Here is a 19,950-nt window from a genome sequence, read left to right as displayed (position 1 = left end):
TGAGAACACAGGAAGGAAAGAGATTCATGGAATTTGTAGGGTTGGGTGGAGAGCTGGGCTTCCCAATGGGCTGGCTCTGAGGATGTCAAGAAAAAGAGAGATAAATGTCAAGGAGTCTCCTCAGTCTGGCTTGCACAGTTGGATTAATGATGGTGTGGCTAATATTTCAGACTCAAGGACCCAAGGAGACAGGCAGTATAGACTCAAGGACCTTACAAAGCCGAAGGTGTTTCAGAATTGGAACATAAATTGGGGTAATAAAGTTGGTTTTCATAAGTCTTAGTGACTATGAGAAAGCTGAGAATTCAGTCCAGGGGTTTCTCCCTGAGGCTCAGATGTCCTCTTGGATTCCCTTCTGCTTTATTTGGGTTGATTGAGCAGGTCTTATGACTGATTTTAATGAGACAAAGTCAGTTGTTCCAAGATGAACTTAGAAATGAAAATTTGGTGACACCGTCAAAAGGAAGACAATGTTCGAGATGCTTTCTATAATGATTTACAACCTAATGCATTCTTAAATAGAACCTTGTGTTATATAACATTGTGACCCGGCTGTTCTTTGGAGTTTATCTCAGTTTATGTTCAACCACATTTGCATCTGATACAGCACATGTTCTCCTCCACCCAAAAGAAGGCTTTAGATAAATTGGAAAGTTTTCAAGGGAGAACAGCCAAAGTAATTAGGAGCTGAAAGAATTGATTTATGAGCCAAGATTAGATAAGGTAAATACATTTTGTTTGGCTATCTGACAAATAAAGTGGAGTGAAGTCAATCAACAGTAAAAACAAAGGAAACAATTCAGGTTCACTCAGAAATATGAGAGAAATGTTCACCCTTTACTGGCTCTCCCTCCCCTGCTGAACCTTTTTTCATTCCTCAAATGTTGGGTAAAGCCTGATGAATGTCTGCGTAGTGAACCTAAAAGCGTCTGATGGTAAAAGTAGTTAAACAGATACTAAAATATCTGAGGAGGGCTAGAAATATGATGTTCTGACCAGTTGGTTTGCTGAATTAAGGAGATTATTCCAGGGCCAGTAGGTGTGTGCAGGTAAAGAAGCACTAGAGTAGGGCCCTTCCTTATAAATTTTCTTGGGACACTCTATTTCAATAGCGATTGTCACAGTGATGAAGGTCAACTGAGCTCTGTAAAACTGTGCTTTGTTTGTGGCTTTCTGATTCACGGTCTGATGGGATTTGTTTTGTTTCGTAAGGCATTTGGTTTCCTAGGTGCTTGATTCATTTTATCAACCTCTGCATTTCTCAAAGTAGTGACTCACTGATGACCTGGCTGGAAATCAAATCCTACGAGATGGAAGAGTGGCTGAGGAAAAATGGCCTGCACGGGGGTTGAGGCCCAGAGTAGGCTGACTGTGCGACTTACCCCTCAGGGTCATATGCTCCTCTATGCTACCTTGGAGAAGTCATTCAACATCTCTGAGCCTCAGTATCCTCCACTATAAAGTAAAAACCATTCCTACCTCTCCAGACTTCAGCGAGGCTTAATTAAATGGGCTAATATGTATAAGATACTTACCCCAGGCCTGAGCATTCACAAGCCCTTCTCTGAAGAAGTAAATACCTCCTGGGAGGAGCACATCTCCTTCACACTCTATTTAGGGAATACAGATCCACTGCTCTGGCACATGGCTCCCGGATCCAGTGAAAGGAAGGGGACATTTCAGGTCTTGAAATAATACTTGGGGATTTTTGATAACCTTGGGCAGTGAAAGGACTGTGGGTAACCAGAGAGACCAGGGGAGGGGGAGGGAGGAGGTTCAGAGGAGGCTGGGGTGCAGACAGTGGCTGGCAGCTGTTCTTCAGGACCCAAGGTGGCTTGTGCCCCCCATGGTTTGGAACCTGGCAGATTTTGTGTTTTTTTGTACTTCTACCCACACCTCTCCCATTCACTAGAGCTTCTTGAAATTTGTTTCCATTCAGAGGGGAGGGGAGGGAGGCAGAGGTGGGAGGAGAAATAGAACAAGAAGAAAGAGAGGAGAAGTAAGCGACAGTCTCCTCTTTCTTCCCTGCTCCTGGGGAGTCAGGGAGGTGGAGCAGGTGTGACTAATCCTTATTTGGGAGCTTTCAAATTGTAGCACCAGGAGTTTTGATCTACTGTCCTTTGAGAAAATGGCCCTTTGACCATCATCACATCTGCAGTCTGGCAAGAACACTGTCAATAGTCTGTACTTTATTTCCATAGCATACACAGGCGTTTTTATCATCTATCTGTAAAGTCTTCTTTTCTCCCTATAAAACTTGTGCATTGTTATAGAAAAGTTGGCAAATAATAAAAATAAAACTTAACTAGAGGGAAATTTATAGCAACCTGCAATCATGCCACCCAGAAACAGCCACTGTAAGTGTTTGTCTTGGCTTGGCCCTGTTGCTTTCCTGCTAAGTATTGGAATGTTCTGGAGCATTTATTGTGATTTATATTATCATGCCTCCCTTCTCTCTCTTGGGGGTCATTTCAGCCAACCTCAGGACCCCTCAGACATCTTCCCCAAGGTGAGTGTCACAACCTTCTTCTGCCTCAATTGCTCCTCAGTATTGGGTCTGCATTTCTTTCTGTGTGCAAATACACAAAGTGGACGTGTGCCACCCACTTGGGATGTTCCACATCAAACTCATGCTCCCTCTGCACGCAAGAGCTCCTTTCCCTCCTCTGCAACCATCAGTCATCCCAGTCAGAACTTGCTCACAGGGTCCTATTACCCCTGCCAACAGCTTGGCCTTCCTTTTGTTGGAACCAATACTTCACATCAATCCTAGTCTAGGTCTTAATTCTGCCCTTTCCCACTTTCTACTGAGCGTCTGACTTTTCCACTTGAGTCCTTCCTCACAGTGACCTGGTGGTGGTGGCTGTTCCTCAAAGCACAGGTTCTGGAGCCTGATGACCTGGTTCCAATCCCGCCTTTGTCAAGTTATTTAAGAGTGGTGTGCTGGGTTTCCTCAACCCTAAAATGAGGCTAGTGTTCCCTGCTGCAGATCTGGTGAGGTGATTACAAAAATTAGAACATCTAGAACATCAGAATAGTTCCTGGCACATAAGAAATGCTCACTGCAAGTTAAATATTATTGTCCAGTTGGCAACCTCATGTGTGTGTCCTAGTGCTAATTTAAATCCACACTTCCTCTGGTCTGTTTATCCTTTCCTCTTCTGAATTCCTGGTAACCTTTCCCCTGGGCCTTTTCTAAGGAACTTAGCAATTTTTACCCCCACTCCACTTAACATTTTCTATGCTACCACTTATTGTAGAAGTATACTCGCCACTTGTCATTATGAACTGATTATTTTATTATAATTACTAATGCATATTTCCATCCCCCCTCCAGATGATAGACATCCAAGTGGAGAAACTCTGTCTGATTATTTGTGGGTCCTCCCACCCCCTCATTCCATTTAATGGCTTACACATAGTAGAACTTTTTTTTGGTAACAATTTCATTAAGATATAATTCCTATATAATACAATTCAGCCTCTTAAGGTATACTGGTCAGTTGTGTTTAGTATATTCCTAGAATTATGCAACCATCACCACAATCAGTGTTAGAACATGTTATCACTCCAAAAAGAAACCAAGTGCCCCTTAGCCATCACCTTGACACAACCCCTCCAGCCCAAGGCAACCACTATCCTACTTATGGTCTCTATGGATTTGCCTCTTCTGGATGTTTCATACAAGTGGAATCCTAGAGTATGTGATCCTCTGTGACTGCCTTCTTTTGCTCAGCATGTGTTCATTCACATTGCAGCTTATGCCATTGCTTCCTCAGATTCCATAGTGTTCATATACCACAATTTATCATCCATTCATCAGTGTGTGGACATTTGGGTTGTTTCCACTTTTTGACTATTAGGAATAATGCTGCTCAGAGTTTATTTGTGTACAGGTTTTTGTGTGGACCTATTTTCATTTCTCTGAGACATATCCCTAGGATTAGACTTGCTGGCTCATATGTTAACTCCATGTTTAACTTTCTGAAAAACTGCTTTCCAAAGTGGCTGTGTCATCTTGTTTTATTTCCGTCAGCAGTGTATCTAGTTTGCCCACATCCTGAATGTAGAAGACTTTTAATATGGAAAGAATGGAAAGAATAGTTCTTTAAGCTTGATTTTATAGTTCAGTAGACACTAAATAAGTATTTTCTTCTAATGTTCTAATTAACAACACTTTCTTTAAAAAAAAAAAAATGCCCTTCATCCTCAAGGAATGTCTGTGATGCACTGCGAAGACACTTTAAGAAAGAAGGCAAAAAAAAAAGGCAAAAAAAATAAAATAAAATAAAAATAAGAAAGAAGGCAGGAAGATTAATCTGCATTCAAATAAAAATACAGAGCCTGAGGATTTTGTTTCTAGTATTGTCATTACTGTCATGAACCAATGGGGATTTCTTAAGAAATACAAATACGTACTGTTTGCCTTGAATCAGGCAATGTTATCTAAAAGTAGAGATAAAGTATAGGATCCTGTACAAAAAGTGAGATTTGTGAGATCAAAAATAATTGGAGTGGGGCTAAGTGACTTAGGAAAAATAAAAATTTATTGAAGTAAGCAAGAATAGAGCTAATAAACTGGGTAGGACATGGGATCGCTTGGTGTATCTGGGTGGCTTTACAGCGTTAACAGGGAGGGTGATGGGGTTGCTGGTGGAGGAACTTGGGAGACAGGCTGATGCCTTCTCAGCTGGTAAGTGCTGAATCTGAGCTTCCTGCCCTGGAGTGAGTCAGCCTCTTTGGTCAGTGCCCTTAACCACTGCATGAGCCTTTGTACCTCTGCTCTGTTTTCTTCACCTACCTTGTTTGACTACCGCAGCTCAAAGCACATTAACCACCTTGTGATTTTATTTTAAGTAAAATCAACTTCAGTAGTTCATCAAAGACACTAAGACAACTTTTAAAATTAATCATAAGTTACTATAATATAACCTATCAAGGAAAATATGAGTTGAGTCAGATCACGTGGGGCCTTGTAGACGATGTTAACAGGACTCCACTTCATTCCAGAGGTGGTGAGAAGCATTCAGTTTTAACCTTTGGAGTCAAGTGGTCACATCCATGCTCTGGAATGTACTTCTAGTTGCACTGAGGAGTTTGTATGGGAGGGAGCCGGAGCAAAACTTGAGATCTAAACATCAGGGTGAAGAATGAGAACAGGCTGAACTAAAATGGGAGGGAGAAGTGGTGATGGATTAGAGGTGCCAGCTGGGAGTTAAGGAGAGACAAAGGTCACCCGTTGGTGGTGGGGAATGAAGGGGAAGCGGGCACTGTGGGAGTCTCCCGCAATTCTGCATGGAGCATGGGGCAGGTGGAGATACAATTCACCAACTGGTTCTAATGAAATGGGATCTCACAGCAATAAACACAGTTTTCTGGAGAAGAAAAAGTTTTGCATCTTCTCCATTTGTTCATCTCAGGTTTTCCTTCTAGGCCTCACTCAGTTTTGTTTGGGCCATTTTCTTTTCATCAGATATGTCATTTTTCAGAAGCAGTTCCAGCAATTTTAGTATTTCCAACTTTAATTTGTGAAAAGTCTATTCGTGTCCCCCCTGGGTATTTATTTACTTATTTTTATAGATTTTATTTATTTGTGAGAGAGAGAAATCATGTAAGCATGCACAAAGGCAGGGAAGGGTCAGGGAGAGGAAGAAGCAGGCTCCCCACTGAGCAAGAAGCCTGATGTGGGCTTGATCCCAGGACCTTGAAATCATGACCTGAGCCAAAGGCAGACACTTAACCGACTGAGCCACCCAGGTGCCCCATGTCCCTCTGGGTCTTTTAAAAAGGCAGCATCATTGTGCAATTTTCTAGACTCATCAAGCTTGCCCAAGGGCTTGCAAATGCGTAGCATTCAAGGAGATAAATGACTCAGCTAGATAATTGATGGCTAACCTGTTGAAATCTTCTTCTGATTCCAGGCTGCCCTTGCGGGAGGCACCACCATGATCATTGATTTTGCCATTCCTCAGAAAGGCGGTTCCCTCATCCAGGCATTTGAGACCTGGCGAAGCTGGGCTGATCCCAAAGTCTGCTGTGACTACAGCCTTCATGTGGCCGTGACATGGTGGAGTGACCAGGTGAACCACCAGGGGTCCATTTCTTCCATTTTGTCTCCTAGTCCTTGCTCTGTGCAATATCAAGAAACTGGTAATGTCAAAACGTAAGAAATGGTGATATCGTTGCTTCCCTGGATGACTGGAAGTCAGAATTAGAGGGAGGACTTCTCCTTGCATATTCTTTTGTACCTTTGGAGTTTGGAATCCTATGAAGTATTATCAGTTGGAAAAACTAAAAAAAAAAATGTTTAAGCATATAAAGATGGTAGGATAAATCCTTTGTACTCATTCACAATAGCCTTTCCTAATACATAATCCATGAATTATAAAATCTTTTACTGTAACTTTTTAAAGTACTGAACGTCTCAATTTTAACATTTCCAGGCTCTTCTAAGTGATATTTTCCCACAGAGTAGAACTTCCATTAGAAATGTTTAATATCGGGATCCCTGTGTGGCGCAGCGGTTTGGCGCCTGCCTGCCCAGGGCGCGATCCTGGAGACCCGGGATCGAGTCCAACGTCGGGTTCCCGGTGCATGGAGCCTGCTTCTCCCTCTGCCTATGTCTCTGCCTCTCTCTCTCTATCTCTCTGTGTGACTATCATAAATAAATTTAAAAAATTAAAAAAAAAGAAATGTTTAATATCTGGAGAAAAAACAAGGAAGGGACAGATCAGGAACATTTTGAAGATAGTTTTGAGAGATGTTAAAGTACGTTTATTTCTGTTCATAAAAAAAAGTGTATGTGTACTTTGGAAGAAATTTTTACTTTAATTTCAATCACCACCATATGTTTTTCCATATTGGACTTAATTCAGAATCCTTTTACCAGAAGGGGTTTCACACGGGTGACTTTATTTGAACTTACCATGTAACTTATGCCTGTATTTCCTCCTAAAAGTTGGGATTCAGGTACCAAATTAATATAAAACAAAGAATCTTTAACAGATAGTTCAGCAAACATAGTAGCAAGGTTTACAATCCATAGCAAAAGTTAATTTTTTTTCCAAAACACCATTCTAAGGGATGCATCTAATCTCTTTTGTGCTTTTAGGATCTTCTTGCTCTTCTCCTTTCTCCCTTCCTCCCTCCCTCCTTCTTTCCTTCCTCCCACTCTTTATTTTATAACAGAGCAAAGGCAATGATGTTTGCCCTTACAGTGTTTCTCATACTTTACTATGCAAATGGTTACTTGGTGAAATTGTTAAAATACAGATTATGTTCAGTAAATGCATTAGTTTGCTAGGGCTGCTGTGACAAAGAACCAGAGATTGAGTGGCTTAAACAGCAGAGATGTATTGTCTCACAGTCCCGGAGACTAGAAGTTTGAGATCAAGATGTTGGTAGGGTTGCTTCCTTCTGGGGGCTTTGAGGGAGAATCTGGTGCATGCTTCTTGCCGGCTTCTCCTGGTTTGCTGGTAATCTTGGATGTTTTTTGATTTGTAGAAGCACCACCCTATCCTCTGCCTTCATCTTTACATGGCATTCTCCTGTGTCTGCGTCCAGATTTCCCCCTTTTATAAAAACATCGATCATATTAGATTAGAGCCCACCCTAAGAGTGGATCTGCAGTGCCTCTATTTCCAAATAAGGTCACATTTTGAGGTACTAAGGTACTAGGGGTGAGGATGTCAACATATGAATTTTAGGGGGACAAGTCAACCCATAGTAGCAAGTTTGGAGCACGGCCTGAGAATCTGCATTTCTAACAAAATCCCAACTAATGCCAGTGTCACTGGTTCAGGTAGCACACTTTTGGAGCAGCAAGGCTTAAGCCATGGTGCCCGCATTTGGAAGCCCACCATGTGCATATGCTAAAATGTTTAAGGCATTTTTTTCCTGACTATAAAAATAATGTACTCAGTAGTAGAAAACTTGAAACTATAGAAAAGTAAAACAAAAACAAAAACAAAACAAAACAAAACAAAAAACAAATAACAAAGAAACCCCCAAAATGAAAAATGAGGCACTCTATATCATGTTCTGCTCCTTGCTATTGCCCCTTAACATATCTTGGACCTCATTCCATCACTTAACTGGTGACCACTCTCAACATTTTAATGTTTTTTCCATTTCTTTGTGGAAATGCTATATAAATATGTGTGTGTGTGTGTATAAATATATTTTTTTCAGTTAGCCAGTCATCCATTCAGCAAATAGTTATTGAGCAGGCAGTCTTCTATATATGGCAGGGGACACACTGTACAAAGCCCTGGCTCTTATGGGGCTGCAATTCTAATGGGGAGGAAGCCATTAAAAAGTAAGTGTATAACATGCTGGGTGATAAAGCACCACAGAGAAAAGTAAGAAAAATTACTAAGGGAATAAATAGTGATAGAAGTGAGTAATCTAACAGATAACAGAGTCATTTGTAAACTTTGCTGGTTCAATAGGAAAAATTGCATTGTTTTAATTTGCACTTTTTAATCTGCAAAAAGGTTAACATTTTTTTCATGCTTATTAGTCATTTGTATTTACTGTTTGAATTGTTGGTAGTATTTTTTACCTGCAATGTTAAGACTTTATCTTATAAGGTTCATAGACAACAACCAAGAGAAATAATCCTATGCCTAGAACATATGTTGGGTGTGTGTGTGTTACCATATAGAAATTCAAACAATTTTATTTGGTCAAATCTACCATTTTTTTTATTTTGATTTTTTTAGTTTCTATTGAGACTTGAATTGGACCTGCAAGGGTAGTTCCTGAGCTTGTTTGGATCTCCCCTTGCCCCTTACCTTTAGCACATCTGAAGGCTCCTAAGGAGCCTTCCAGCCCGTCCAGAGTCTCTCACCTCCTAGGAGCCACCTGGAGGCTCAACCCACGTCTGCCTCCTCCACCTGAGAGTCCATCCTGTGGGTTTCAGACCTGAACCCCAAGCCTTACCTCATATTAGCTTTGATTCCTCCTAGAGACATCATTGCTTCTGTTGCTGCCAAAGGGCTTTGTTTTCATTTTCTAAAATAATTTCCTCCCATCAGGAGATAGATGCTGACAATTTTATGTCCAAGTAAAGAAATTAAGTACTTTTGGGCAAGGTATGAACACTTTCATGATTTAAAAGCATCATTCCAACAGCCCTTTATCAGATGAAGCGAGGTCTAACCTGGGGGAAAGAACAAGGCCTTAACTGCATTTTTTTCTGGAATTAAACTGTTCTTATTTTGCTTATTTCTCTTCTGAATGCAACATTTTGAATGTTGAAGAAAATGTTGAAATTATTATTAAATTAAAGTATGGCATTTTTTGGTGTGTGACTGTTGTTCCCTTTTAGGTTAAAGAAGAAATGAAAATCCTTACCCAAGACAAAGGTGTGAACTCTTTCAAGATGTTTATGGCCTATAAGGACCTGTACATGGTGAGGGATGAGGAGCTGTACGCTGCCTTCTCTCAGTGCAAGGAAATTGGAGCGATTGCTCTGGTCCACGCTGAAAATGGAGATCTGATTGCAGAGGTGAGCATTTGTATCTCAGAGCTTTGCCACAAATGAAATGGCCGTGACTTAAGCTGAAGACAGTTGGACCCGAGTAAGTGAAATCATTCTATGCATTGGAAGAATGGAAATTCAGAAACTAATGTTGTGTGGCTTGGAAATACTTGATTCGGTTTATTTAAGTCTGTGCTCTTTTTATTCAGGTGGTATATGTATTGGAATGAAGATTTCCCTTTTTCAAGTCTGCTATTTAAAATTGTCAACTCAAGCAGACCAGATCTCAAACATGTTTCTCAAACAAATACTTTGTGTATCCCAGCACTTACTTTCTTTCTTTCTTTCTTTCTTTCTTTCTTTCTTTCTTTCTTTCTTTCTTTCTTTCTTTCTTTCTTCTTTCTTTCTTTCTTTCTTTCTTTCTTTCTTTCTTCTCTTTTTCTTCTTCTTCTTTCTTCTTTCTTCTTTCTTCTTTCTTCTTTCTTCTTTCTTTCTTCTTTTAGTAGCTCTGCCTGCTGGTTCAGAATGCCAGAGTATGGAATGAGCAGGATCTGATGACTTAAGCAGTGTATTAAGTGCTGTTTAAAGCCTCACTCTTTTCAGAAACTGGGTATTAAAATGTGCTCTGGAGGAATCTAGATGGTATTTATTTCTCATGTGAGTTCCATTTTTAATGCCCAAAGGGTATATCATCTGCAAGATTTAAAAAGCTGTCTCTTACCCTTTATATTAGCTGACTTTTTTTTCTCCCTAGGCTCAGCTCACTTTAAAGTCAGGGAAAGTGAGGCTGGGTGGTCAGGAGGCAATCAGGGATCACGAGAAGCAAGCCTGAGCTGTAAACTCAAGCAGACCAAAGTTTAAATTGGATGTTCCCGCTTCCTAGCTGTGACACCGGGCCAGTTATTTTGCCACTCGGAGTGTTGACTTCCTGCTTTTTTTGTAAGCAAGAAATAACATTTTGGAGTGGAAAAATGTCTGGTCCAATATCATTCAGTGGGTGGGGCAGAGGGTGGTGAAGACTATGATTCAATTAAAAACACAGCTGCTTATATAATATGAGTCACTTCAACAGTATTGGGAGTTCAAATATTTGGTTTTATTTTATTTTGTACTGAGCTAGTAATAAGAATGTGATTAGAGGGCAGCCCTGGTGGTGCAGTGGTTTAGCGCGGCCTGCAGCCCAGGGTGTGATCCTGGAGACCTGGGATCGAGTCCCACGTTGGGCTCCCTGCATGGAGCCTGCTTCTCCCTCTGCCTGTTTCTCTGCCTCTCTCTCTGTCTCTCATGAATAAATAAATAAAATCTTAAAAAAAAAAAAAGAATGTGATTAGAATTAACCTCATATCTTTTCAGCTTTTCTTTTTAAAGATTTTTTTTAAATTTTTTAAATTTTTATTTATTTATGATAGTCACACAGAGAGAGAGGCAGAGACATAGGCAGAGGGAGAAGCAGGCTCCATGCACTGGGAGCCCGACGTGGGACTCGATCCCGGGGTTTCCAGGATCGTGCCCTGGGCCAAAGGCAGGCGCCAAACTGCTGTGCCACCCAGGGATCCCCTTTTTAAAGATTTTTATCCATTTATTCATGAGAGACGCACACACACACACACACAGAGAGAGAGAGAGAGAGAGAGAGGCAGAGACATAGGCAGAGGGAGAAGCAGGCTCCATGCAGGGAGCCTGATGTGGGACTTGATCCTGGGACCTGGGAATCATGCCCTGAGCCGAAGGCAGATGCTCAACTGCTGAGCCACCCAGGTGTCCTTTTTTAGCTTTTCAATCAAAATAATTTAATTGTGAAATATACGTATGAAAACCTAACATATACTAAGTGTCATGTTCATGTGGTAAAATTCTGTTTGTTAAATACACACATGGTGTACACACACACACACACACACACACACACCCCTCTGCACTTAACAGATCTGAAAGCTTGGCCATGTATTTAATTTAGATTAAGATAATGGTACTTGTCAGTAAACCTTCCTTGCACATGTGTCGGTTCCCACTGTCTTTGTAGGGAGCAAAGAAGATGCTGGCTTTGGGGATAACAGGGCCAGAGGGCCATGAGCTGTGCCGCCCTGAAGCAGTGGAGGCAGAGGCCACGCTGAGAGCCATCACCATAGCCAGCGCCGTGAACTGCCCTCTCTACGTCGTGCACGTGATGAGCAAGTCTGCAGCCAAGGTCATAGCGGATGCAAGGAGAGATGGTAATTCCTTTTTTTTTTTTTTTTGAGATGGTAATTCCTGAGCGAGAAGCTCACCTGTAGCTCAATGTTAGCTGAAGAGTGAAGTAAATCGGCCACAGCTCCTGCTTTGCTTATGAGAAGGTCACACATGAGTTTCTGCAGCTTATCTTCCTCATTTTTATTAACATCCTCACTGTTTTCTTGCACCCTCTGCGTGTCTAGTTTTACCCTCCTTTTCTGCTCATCTTCATGACTGCTTCTGTGCCTTAGGTTATTTCTCCACCATCCTGGAAACCTCAAGACATTTCCTTCAGCCACAGGTACCCCACTCTTTAATCTGCGGCCCGCTTTTTAATCTGATGGCTAAAAGCAAACTCTCCGGTTAGCTAAAGAAGCTTACCTGTCTCTTAGGCATCTCCACTGTTCCTCCTAGTACCTGAATCAGGATGGTACATAGTAGATGCTCAACAAATTTCTTTTAAATTGAATTGATTTTTGGGATACTTTCTTGAGTATTAGAGCTATTAAAGCACTTATCCAAATAGTATTTTTATGACAATTATTTTAATATTTTAAAACCAAAGCCCTTCCCACCACACATAATAGACACTCCTAGGATGTGCTAGTAGCTTCTATCGTATCATCTCATGTTTAAAAGCCAGGAAGTCAGAAATAATCTTATAAATCATCCTGGCTCTTTGTTTTCTTTTTAAACAGAAACTGAATTTTTAAAATATGGATTATAAAATTATGAAAATAGATTTGGCATTCTTTAATTGACGCTAAAATTAATTTTGTCAAAATTGCTTCTTGTTGCATGAATGTTCAATAGGGATTTTGTGCAAGTCGAATGCGTTTTAAAAATGTAATCCATCGACATATTGTGTTAAGACTAAACTCAGTTTCACACAGGAGCCGATAAGGTCTTACTATCAACTATTTCTGGTTACTTCTCCCAGGGAGAAGTATTATTATCCCCAGTAATATAATTTCAGTGTCAAAGAGCGCAGCACTTCAAAAAGAAAATACTGACTTTCTGCCACCAGGTGGCTCTGTTGCCAACTCTATGGAATTGGTCGCTCTGTAATTACTTGCTTTGTAAATGATGTACCATGTCCTATACAGCCTGTCAGTCAGGTCCATAATGTCAGAATATAATTTAAGAAATAGCACAGTCAGCAGAAACGGGCAATCTTAACCCACTTCAAGCTACGATTTTGACAGTTCTGTCAGGAAAAAGTTTGTTGATCTGAGGTATTAATTTTTTACTGGGATAAAATTCCATTAGGCGCAGAGTAAAAGTCTAGAGAAGGTTTTGGAGTAAATCATGGACAGAAAACTATTAAATATGGACATTTAAATTTTATTTTATTTTGGAATATGTAAAGCATTTACATGGTCCAAAAGTCAAGATTATATATATGTATTTTATTTATTTATTTATTTATTTATTTATTTATTTATTTATTTAAGACTATATATTTTTTTAAAAAAATATTCTCAGAGAAGTCCTACTTCCTTCCCTGGCAACTCATCCTACACTCCATCACTAATTATTTTTATTAATTTATTACTGACCTATCTTTATAGTGTTTCTCTTTATGAAAAAAAATATGCCTATTCTTATTTGTCTTTCTTTCCTACTTGAAAGGTAAAATAGTATACCTCATATTCTGTATCTTGCTTTTTTTTCCTACTTGAAAATATGTCCTGAAGGTCAGCTTATGTTAGGTATAGAGAATTTTCTTCATTCTTTCCTACAGGTGCAGAGTATGCCACTGTATTTGTTCAACTTGTCCCCTACTGTTGGACACCTAGGCTGTTTTCAATCTTCAGCTCTTGCATATAAAACCACAGTGATGGCCTTATACATATGCTATATTATGCAAAATATGTACTAGTTTTCTGTTGCTACTGTAACAGAGTGCCACAAACTCAGTGGCTTAAGACAACACAAATGTATTCTCTTACAGTTCTGGATGTCAGAAGTCTAACACACATCTTACTGGGCTAACACCAAGTTGTCAGCCATGCTTATCCTTTTCCTCGAGGCTCTAGGTGGACAATCCCTTTCCTTGCATTTTCTAGCTTCTAGAGACCAACCATGTTCCTTGGTTCTTATTCCCTTGCTCCATGTCCAAAGCTGCAGTGGTGGATGGGGAACATTGCATTATTATACTCTCTTCTCCTGCCCCTCTCTTCTATTTTAAGGGCTCTCAGATTACATTGAGCCTACCCAGTTAATCCAGGGGAAAGTCCTTATCTCAAGGTTCTTAACTTATCACATCCATGAACTCTCTTTTGCCACATAGGAGAACGTATTAACAACTTATGGGGATGAGGACGTGGATGTCTGGGCACCATTATTCTGCCTGCCACAGGAGAGGATCCTCAGAGTAAAGTGAGACTGTTGGTTCAAAGGCTAAATGCATACATACTTTTTGGATATTGCTAATCTCTTTCCAAAGGATTGTAAATATGAAATATTTAAAATATCAACCCAAATATTCTGGTGGAGTCAGACCTACTGGGGTAACACTTGTGAAAATGCTCTAATTTACAACCATCAGAGGCAGCAGAGGTCCAGAATAAATTGGCAAAAGAGGTTTCCTACACCTGGCATATGAACTCTCACATGTGATCAAGCAGAAAACCTAAAGGCATAGGGGGTGGGTTGGCCATAAATAATGCCAAACTGTTCACATGGTGAATGCCTTTTACTCATTTATAATCTAACAAATTTTTAAAATCTAACATAAAAGAGCAATACACATCTATTCATTGTTATCATATTTAAATAAGAAATAATTTAGCCTTAGAAATTTATGATATAAACACATGCTATCTGTAAATATCTTTGCCAGCCCATTCTGTCATCAGGGCCTCACCATCAGAGTGTGGTCCCTAGAATGCAGCACTAGCATCCCCCGAGAGCTCATTAGAAATGCAGAGCCTTGGACCCCATCCCAGACACATTGAATCAGAATCTGCACTTATAACTAGAACCCCAGGTGATTCATATGCATATTAAAATTTGAGAATCAGTATTCCAAGAAGCACAAAAGGGATCCAATTATTAATTCTATATTATAGTAGCCTAGCGATACAATGCTACTAAATTTGATATTATTGTTGAATTGCCAGCTATCTACCCAGAAGAGAGTAGCATGAGCATTAATAGTTATATAACAACAACATTATTTAGTTGAGTACTTCATATGTGTCTGGCACATATTTTATTTTATTTTATTTTTTAATTTTTTAATTTTTTAAATATTTTATTTATTTATTCATAAGAAACACACAGACACACGCAGAGGGAGAAGCAGGCTCCATGTAGGGAGCCCGACGTGGGACTTGATCCCAGGTCTCCAGGATCAGGCCCTGGGCTGAAGGCAGTTCTAAACCACCGAGCCACCCAGGCTGCCCCTGGCACATATTTTAATATGTCTCATGTCATTTCCTGTTTTACTATATATTGTGTAATTAGTGCAATTTAATATATACTATTTTTTAAATTGTCATAACAATGCTTAAGCCAAGTTTTATCAGTTTTGTGACTGATAAAACTGAAGCTTGGAAAAGTGTGATAAATTAAGCCCCACCTGCCCAAAGACATTACTAGCAGACACACTCAGAAACCCAAACTGAGTTGAGTGGTGAATTGTTCTGCCAAAGCAACTGTGTAAAGTCTAGAAGGGAATCCCAATTCCTTAAACACATAGACACAAACCTAGGGAATCAAGAAACACACACACACACACACACACACACATACACAAAATCAGGTAAATATGATACCACCAGAGGAAACTAATCAAGCCCCAGTAACTGACCTTAACAAAATGGAGACCTATGAACTGCCAAATAATTCAGAATAATTCTCTTAAAGAAGTTTAGTGTACTACAAGCAACAGACAACTACATGAAATTAGGAAAAAGAGGCATGAACAAAATGAGAAGTTTGACAAGGAAGTATTTACCATCAACAAACAAAACCACAAAAATCTTTGAGTTAAAAAGTACAGTAATTGAACTGAGGAATTAAATAGAGAATTTCACAAGTAGACTCAACTATGCAGAAGTCAACGACCAGAAGGATAGAACATTTACCCATTCAGAATACTAAAAAGGAAAAAGAATGGGAAGAGTGAAGAAAACCTACAGGAATTATGAAACACAATGGAAAAAAGGAATTCCAGGAGAAGAGAAAGAGAAAGGGACAAAAAGTATATTTAAAAGAAGATCAGCTGAAAACACCCCAAACCTGGGGGAAAGAAATGGACATCCACATCCATTTCTTGCTGAGTCAATTTTCATCTTTTTTTTTTTTTTTTAAGTCTTGGTCCTTCTTTTTGTGTCGTTTATTTTTTTGTCCAAGGGTCATGATCCTGGACTGCCTGGGTTCATGACTGGACAGTTCAGATGGGGAGTGTAGGGAGCGGGCGTGTATGTCCGCTGCTACTGTACAGGTCTGTTTCCTGAGCAGCTCCTGACCTGAAGGTGAGTCTGACAGTGAGCTCTATGAAGGGGAGTGGGGCATGGTCCCTGGTGAGCTTCCATTGAAAGTGTGGGGCTTCACTCTGCAGTATGGATTTCACCTCAGGAAGCTCTGTTCCTCAGGCAAAGGTGGGGAGATGCTGACTGCCCTTCCCACCCTCAGAAAAGTGCTCATCATGACTTCCTCTACTTTGAGTTCAGTTCAGTAGTTCTATTTCCTTCCCTCTACTTCCTTGTCTTCCTAAAATCTACCCATATTTCTAGTCAGCCATGGTCCCTCCTTCCTTCTCCAAGCAGCTGTGGGTCTTGCCCATGTTTCATATATCTTTACCAGGGTCTTGATGTGAACCAAGAAGAAAGAGATGGAAATGTTCGCTAGGCCCACCAACTTTAAGTTGAAGCCTGAGGTTTCCCTTTGTTCATACCTTGATGTTTTCTTTTAGCACTTGTGGGGAAAAACAAAACAAAACAAAACAAAAAGCAGGGTAGAGGAAAGAAAATAAAAACTTCATGTGCAAGCCATTGAAATCGGAGTTGCTTCTGACAGTTTGCAAGGAATTTAAATTTCATGCTTATTTCTAGTCTTAGTTCATCTAAATTGAGTAACTAGAACTAGGTTAGTGCTTATCCTTCATGTGAAAAGCCTCTTTTGCAAAAATGAGGTAAGGGAACCAGAAGGCTGTCCCTAGAACACTATCCTTTTTTCTTCTGGAAGCAAAATCTGCCTCCCTTGCTCCATACCCCACGTGTAAAGTTGGACAAACCAGCTATATTTGTGTCACATATAGAAGTTCCCATCTGCCCAGCCCCAGACCGCATTCACTCACCAGTCATGTCTTTGTCCAAATAGTGTATGTGTCGACATGTGTCATTGGTTTTAGTGACACTTTTAATTTTGGTTTGAGTAGCTTTGGTTATATATGTTCCTTTTCTCTGCATATTGGCATCTGGAATTATTAATGACCTTTCAAAAAATCTATCACTTACCTCTCCCTCCTCTTCCACTAGTACTTGTATGCACATGGATTCGCTGTTTTTCTGGTGCTTTATTTAGATTGGTGGTGACTCCTCTCAGAACTTACTTGATGCTCTATTTGGTGTACATCTGTTATAATTTGTCTCACAACTATGACTGAAATTTTTAATGCTTTTTTTTAGGTTCTAGTTTAACTTGTCTTAATGATGTTCAGCTCTATTTCATATCCATATTCCTGTCTTTAAGGTATAAATAGGACTCTCATCTGAACTTATTAAGAAAATGTTTTCTTTGTACTTCTCACACACAAAGAAAACCAAATTATTAGACACCAAACATATATTAGGCACTATGCTCTAGGCATTGGATTTGCAGAGGTGATTAAGTTAATTTTGATCCTCAAGTAACCTAGAGTGAACTGAGCTATATTGTGGTTGGGTATTTTTGTTTGTTTGATATGATTTAGTTTTGGTTTTCCTTACTGTGGAAAGCTTTACTTTCCAGGCTTACTGCTGCAAAATAGAAACTTCTGTTACAGAGAGGTTTTAGATGTCTTATTTCACAGTTTATTAAACTCTGCCTCCCTCCTCCCCCACCATGTTCCTCTTATGTTTTAAAAGATGGGGAGAAAGGTCCACATAGGGGTCCCTCTCTCTATGTGTGGTTGTGTTGACCATTATTTGTTAGAGCTGAACGAGAGTAAGTCAAATTTTGTTATCCCCAGCATGATGAACTGATGCTTAGTAACCACTGCTGTTCCTAAGAAAGGATCAACAACGCAGCTGAGTCAAGGTGGATCTGAATCTTAGACTTTCTTTTTCTGTATGTGAACATCTGAACACTCTCTTGTCCTTTAAATTTAGAACAAGCTGATTTACTTTATGTCTAATTGCAAAGCAGTTGAAAACTGGACATTTTAAAACATTTTTTAAAACGAATTGTGTAACCATACGGAAACTAACATTTATGGATCGTGTTTGCTGCTGTAACAAAGTACCATAGACTGAGCAGTTTAACCAACAGAAATGAATTTTCTTAAAGTATCAGAGAACCAAAGACCAAACTGTTGGCAGAGTTTGTTCTTTCTGAGGGTAGTGAAGGAAGGATGTATTCCAGACCTCTCTCCTTGGTTTGTAGATGACTATCTTCTCCCTGTGTCTTCACCTTGTCCTCCCCCTGTATGTGTGTCCTTCTAAACTTCCTCTTCTTAGAAGGGCTCCACTCATATTTGATTAGGGCTTACCCTAATGACCTCATTTTAACTTAATTACCTTTATAAAGGACTCTCCAAATACAGTCACTGAGATACTGTGGGTAAGAACTTTAACATTTGAATTTTGGCAAGGGGGATCCCTGGGTGGCGCAGCGGTTTGGCGCCTGCCTTTGGCCCAGGGCGCGATCCTGGAGACCCGGGATCGAATCCCACATCGGGCTCCCGGTGCATGGAGCCTGCTTCTCCCTCTGCCTGTGTCTCTGCCTCTCTCTCTCTCTCTGTAACTATCATAAATAAAAAAAATTAAAAAAAAATACTTTGAATTTTGGCAAGGGACATAATTCAGCCCATAACATGAAATGAACCCAGAGTCTCAAGATGCTAGGTACTTTCATATGCACTAATTTATTTGATTCTCATAAAATTGCCACTCTAGAGAGACACTGTTACCCCACCTCATAGATGAGAAAAACCAAGACTAAGAGTAATAACTCATCTTGCAATGTCACTAACTGAAAAGTAGGAAAATCAGATTTGAATCTGAATCTATGTGATCTCTGTTTTGCTGCTTCTCTGTATTTTCCTTCTTAATCATTTCCTTTCTTTGTAAATGTAATATATTGAACCAAAACAGAGCCCAGGAAGGCTCTACTCTATCTTTCTAGCTAGGAAAAATTGTTTTTATAGATGTGTTTGGCTTTTTGTTGGTAGCCAATGCTTCCACTCCTGGGTACTCATGCCACCTTCTCTGCATTTTTCAACCTTTTATAACAGATCTTGGGAGTTGATCAAGTGCAACGCGCAAATCTAGACAAGGTGTGAACATCTGCTCTATCACTTTCATCTAATAAATGGGTCAGAGGGAGTTTAGATTGCTTTGACGTGTTTCATTACTTGGCAATCTTCAGAATCTCTCAGAGGGAGAACTCCCCTAAGTGAGAGATAGCATCATAAGTGCAGAGTCTTTTTTTGGTTCGGGGCCAAACAATGGAGAATGAACCTGTATGGGTAGACAGGATACGATGTGAACCTTGCTGAGACAGTAGGTAGAGGTTAATGATGGAGATGTTCTATCTCCCGAGAGTTGTTGAAACCATCTAGTCTCAAATGTAATCAGGTGAGTACCAGACTAGGACAGATATAGCACTTTTCATTACCAACCCGCTAAGCGTAGTAAATGAAACCAGTAAGTGAAATTGGAAAATTGCTCAGCCACATCCACAAATGGCTTGTGGTTGAATAAAACGTTTAAAAATACATATTCTTTACCAAGAAATTAAGAATGAAGCTTTTCCTAGTACCATAATGTGTATGTATAATATGATATCAAAATACTAGGGTTCTAATTCTACTGTACCACTTACTACCTATGTGACTTGGGCAAATGAGTTTGTGTCATTGAGTGTCAGTTTCTTTATCTGTCAGACCAGCATGAGGGATGCCATGAAGATCAAATGAGACACATGACCTTCAAACTATATTTGCAAAGTATAGAGCACTATATGTATGTTGGATATTTTTATTATTACTTTATTTTTGGCCCAAATCTAATAAAGTCCGCAATTTTGCTGAATTATCCCATCTG

The 19,950-nt window shown here is 39.8% G+C and overlaps 1 protein-coding gene across 1 annotated transcript in view; it reads left to right on the top strand.

Annotated features, from left to right (window-relative positions):
- DPYS (dihydropyrimidinase) overlaps positions 1-19,950 on the top strand; it is a 77,044-nt gene that overhangs the window by 10,057 nt on the left and 47,037 nt on the right. Inside the window, exons 2-4 of the mRNA XM_072774195.1 lie at positions 5,922-6,080; positions 9,332-9,511; positions 11,508-11,697. Coding sequence (XP_072630296.1) covers positions 5,922-6,080; positions 9,332-9,511; positions 11,508-11,697 — 529 coding nt within the window. The remainder of the gene's footprint in view (positions 1-5,921; positions 6,081-9,331; positions 9,512-11,507; positions 11,698-19,950) is intronic.

This window comes from Canis lupus, chromosome 14 (assembly GCF_048164855.1).
Source record: "Canis lupus baileyi chromosome 14, mCanLup2.hap1, whole genome shotgun sequence".
In the NCBI taxonomy this organism is placed as follows: domain Eukaryota; kingdom Metazoa; phylum Chordata; class Mammalia; order Carnivora; family Canidae; genus Canis; species Canis lupus.
This window is presented reverse-complemented; position numbering and strand designations above follow the sequence as displayed.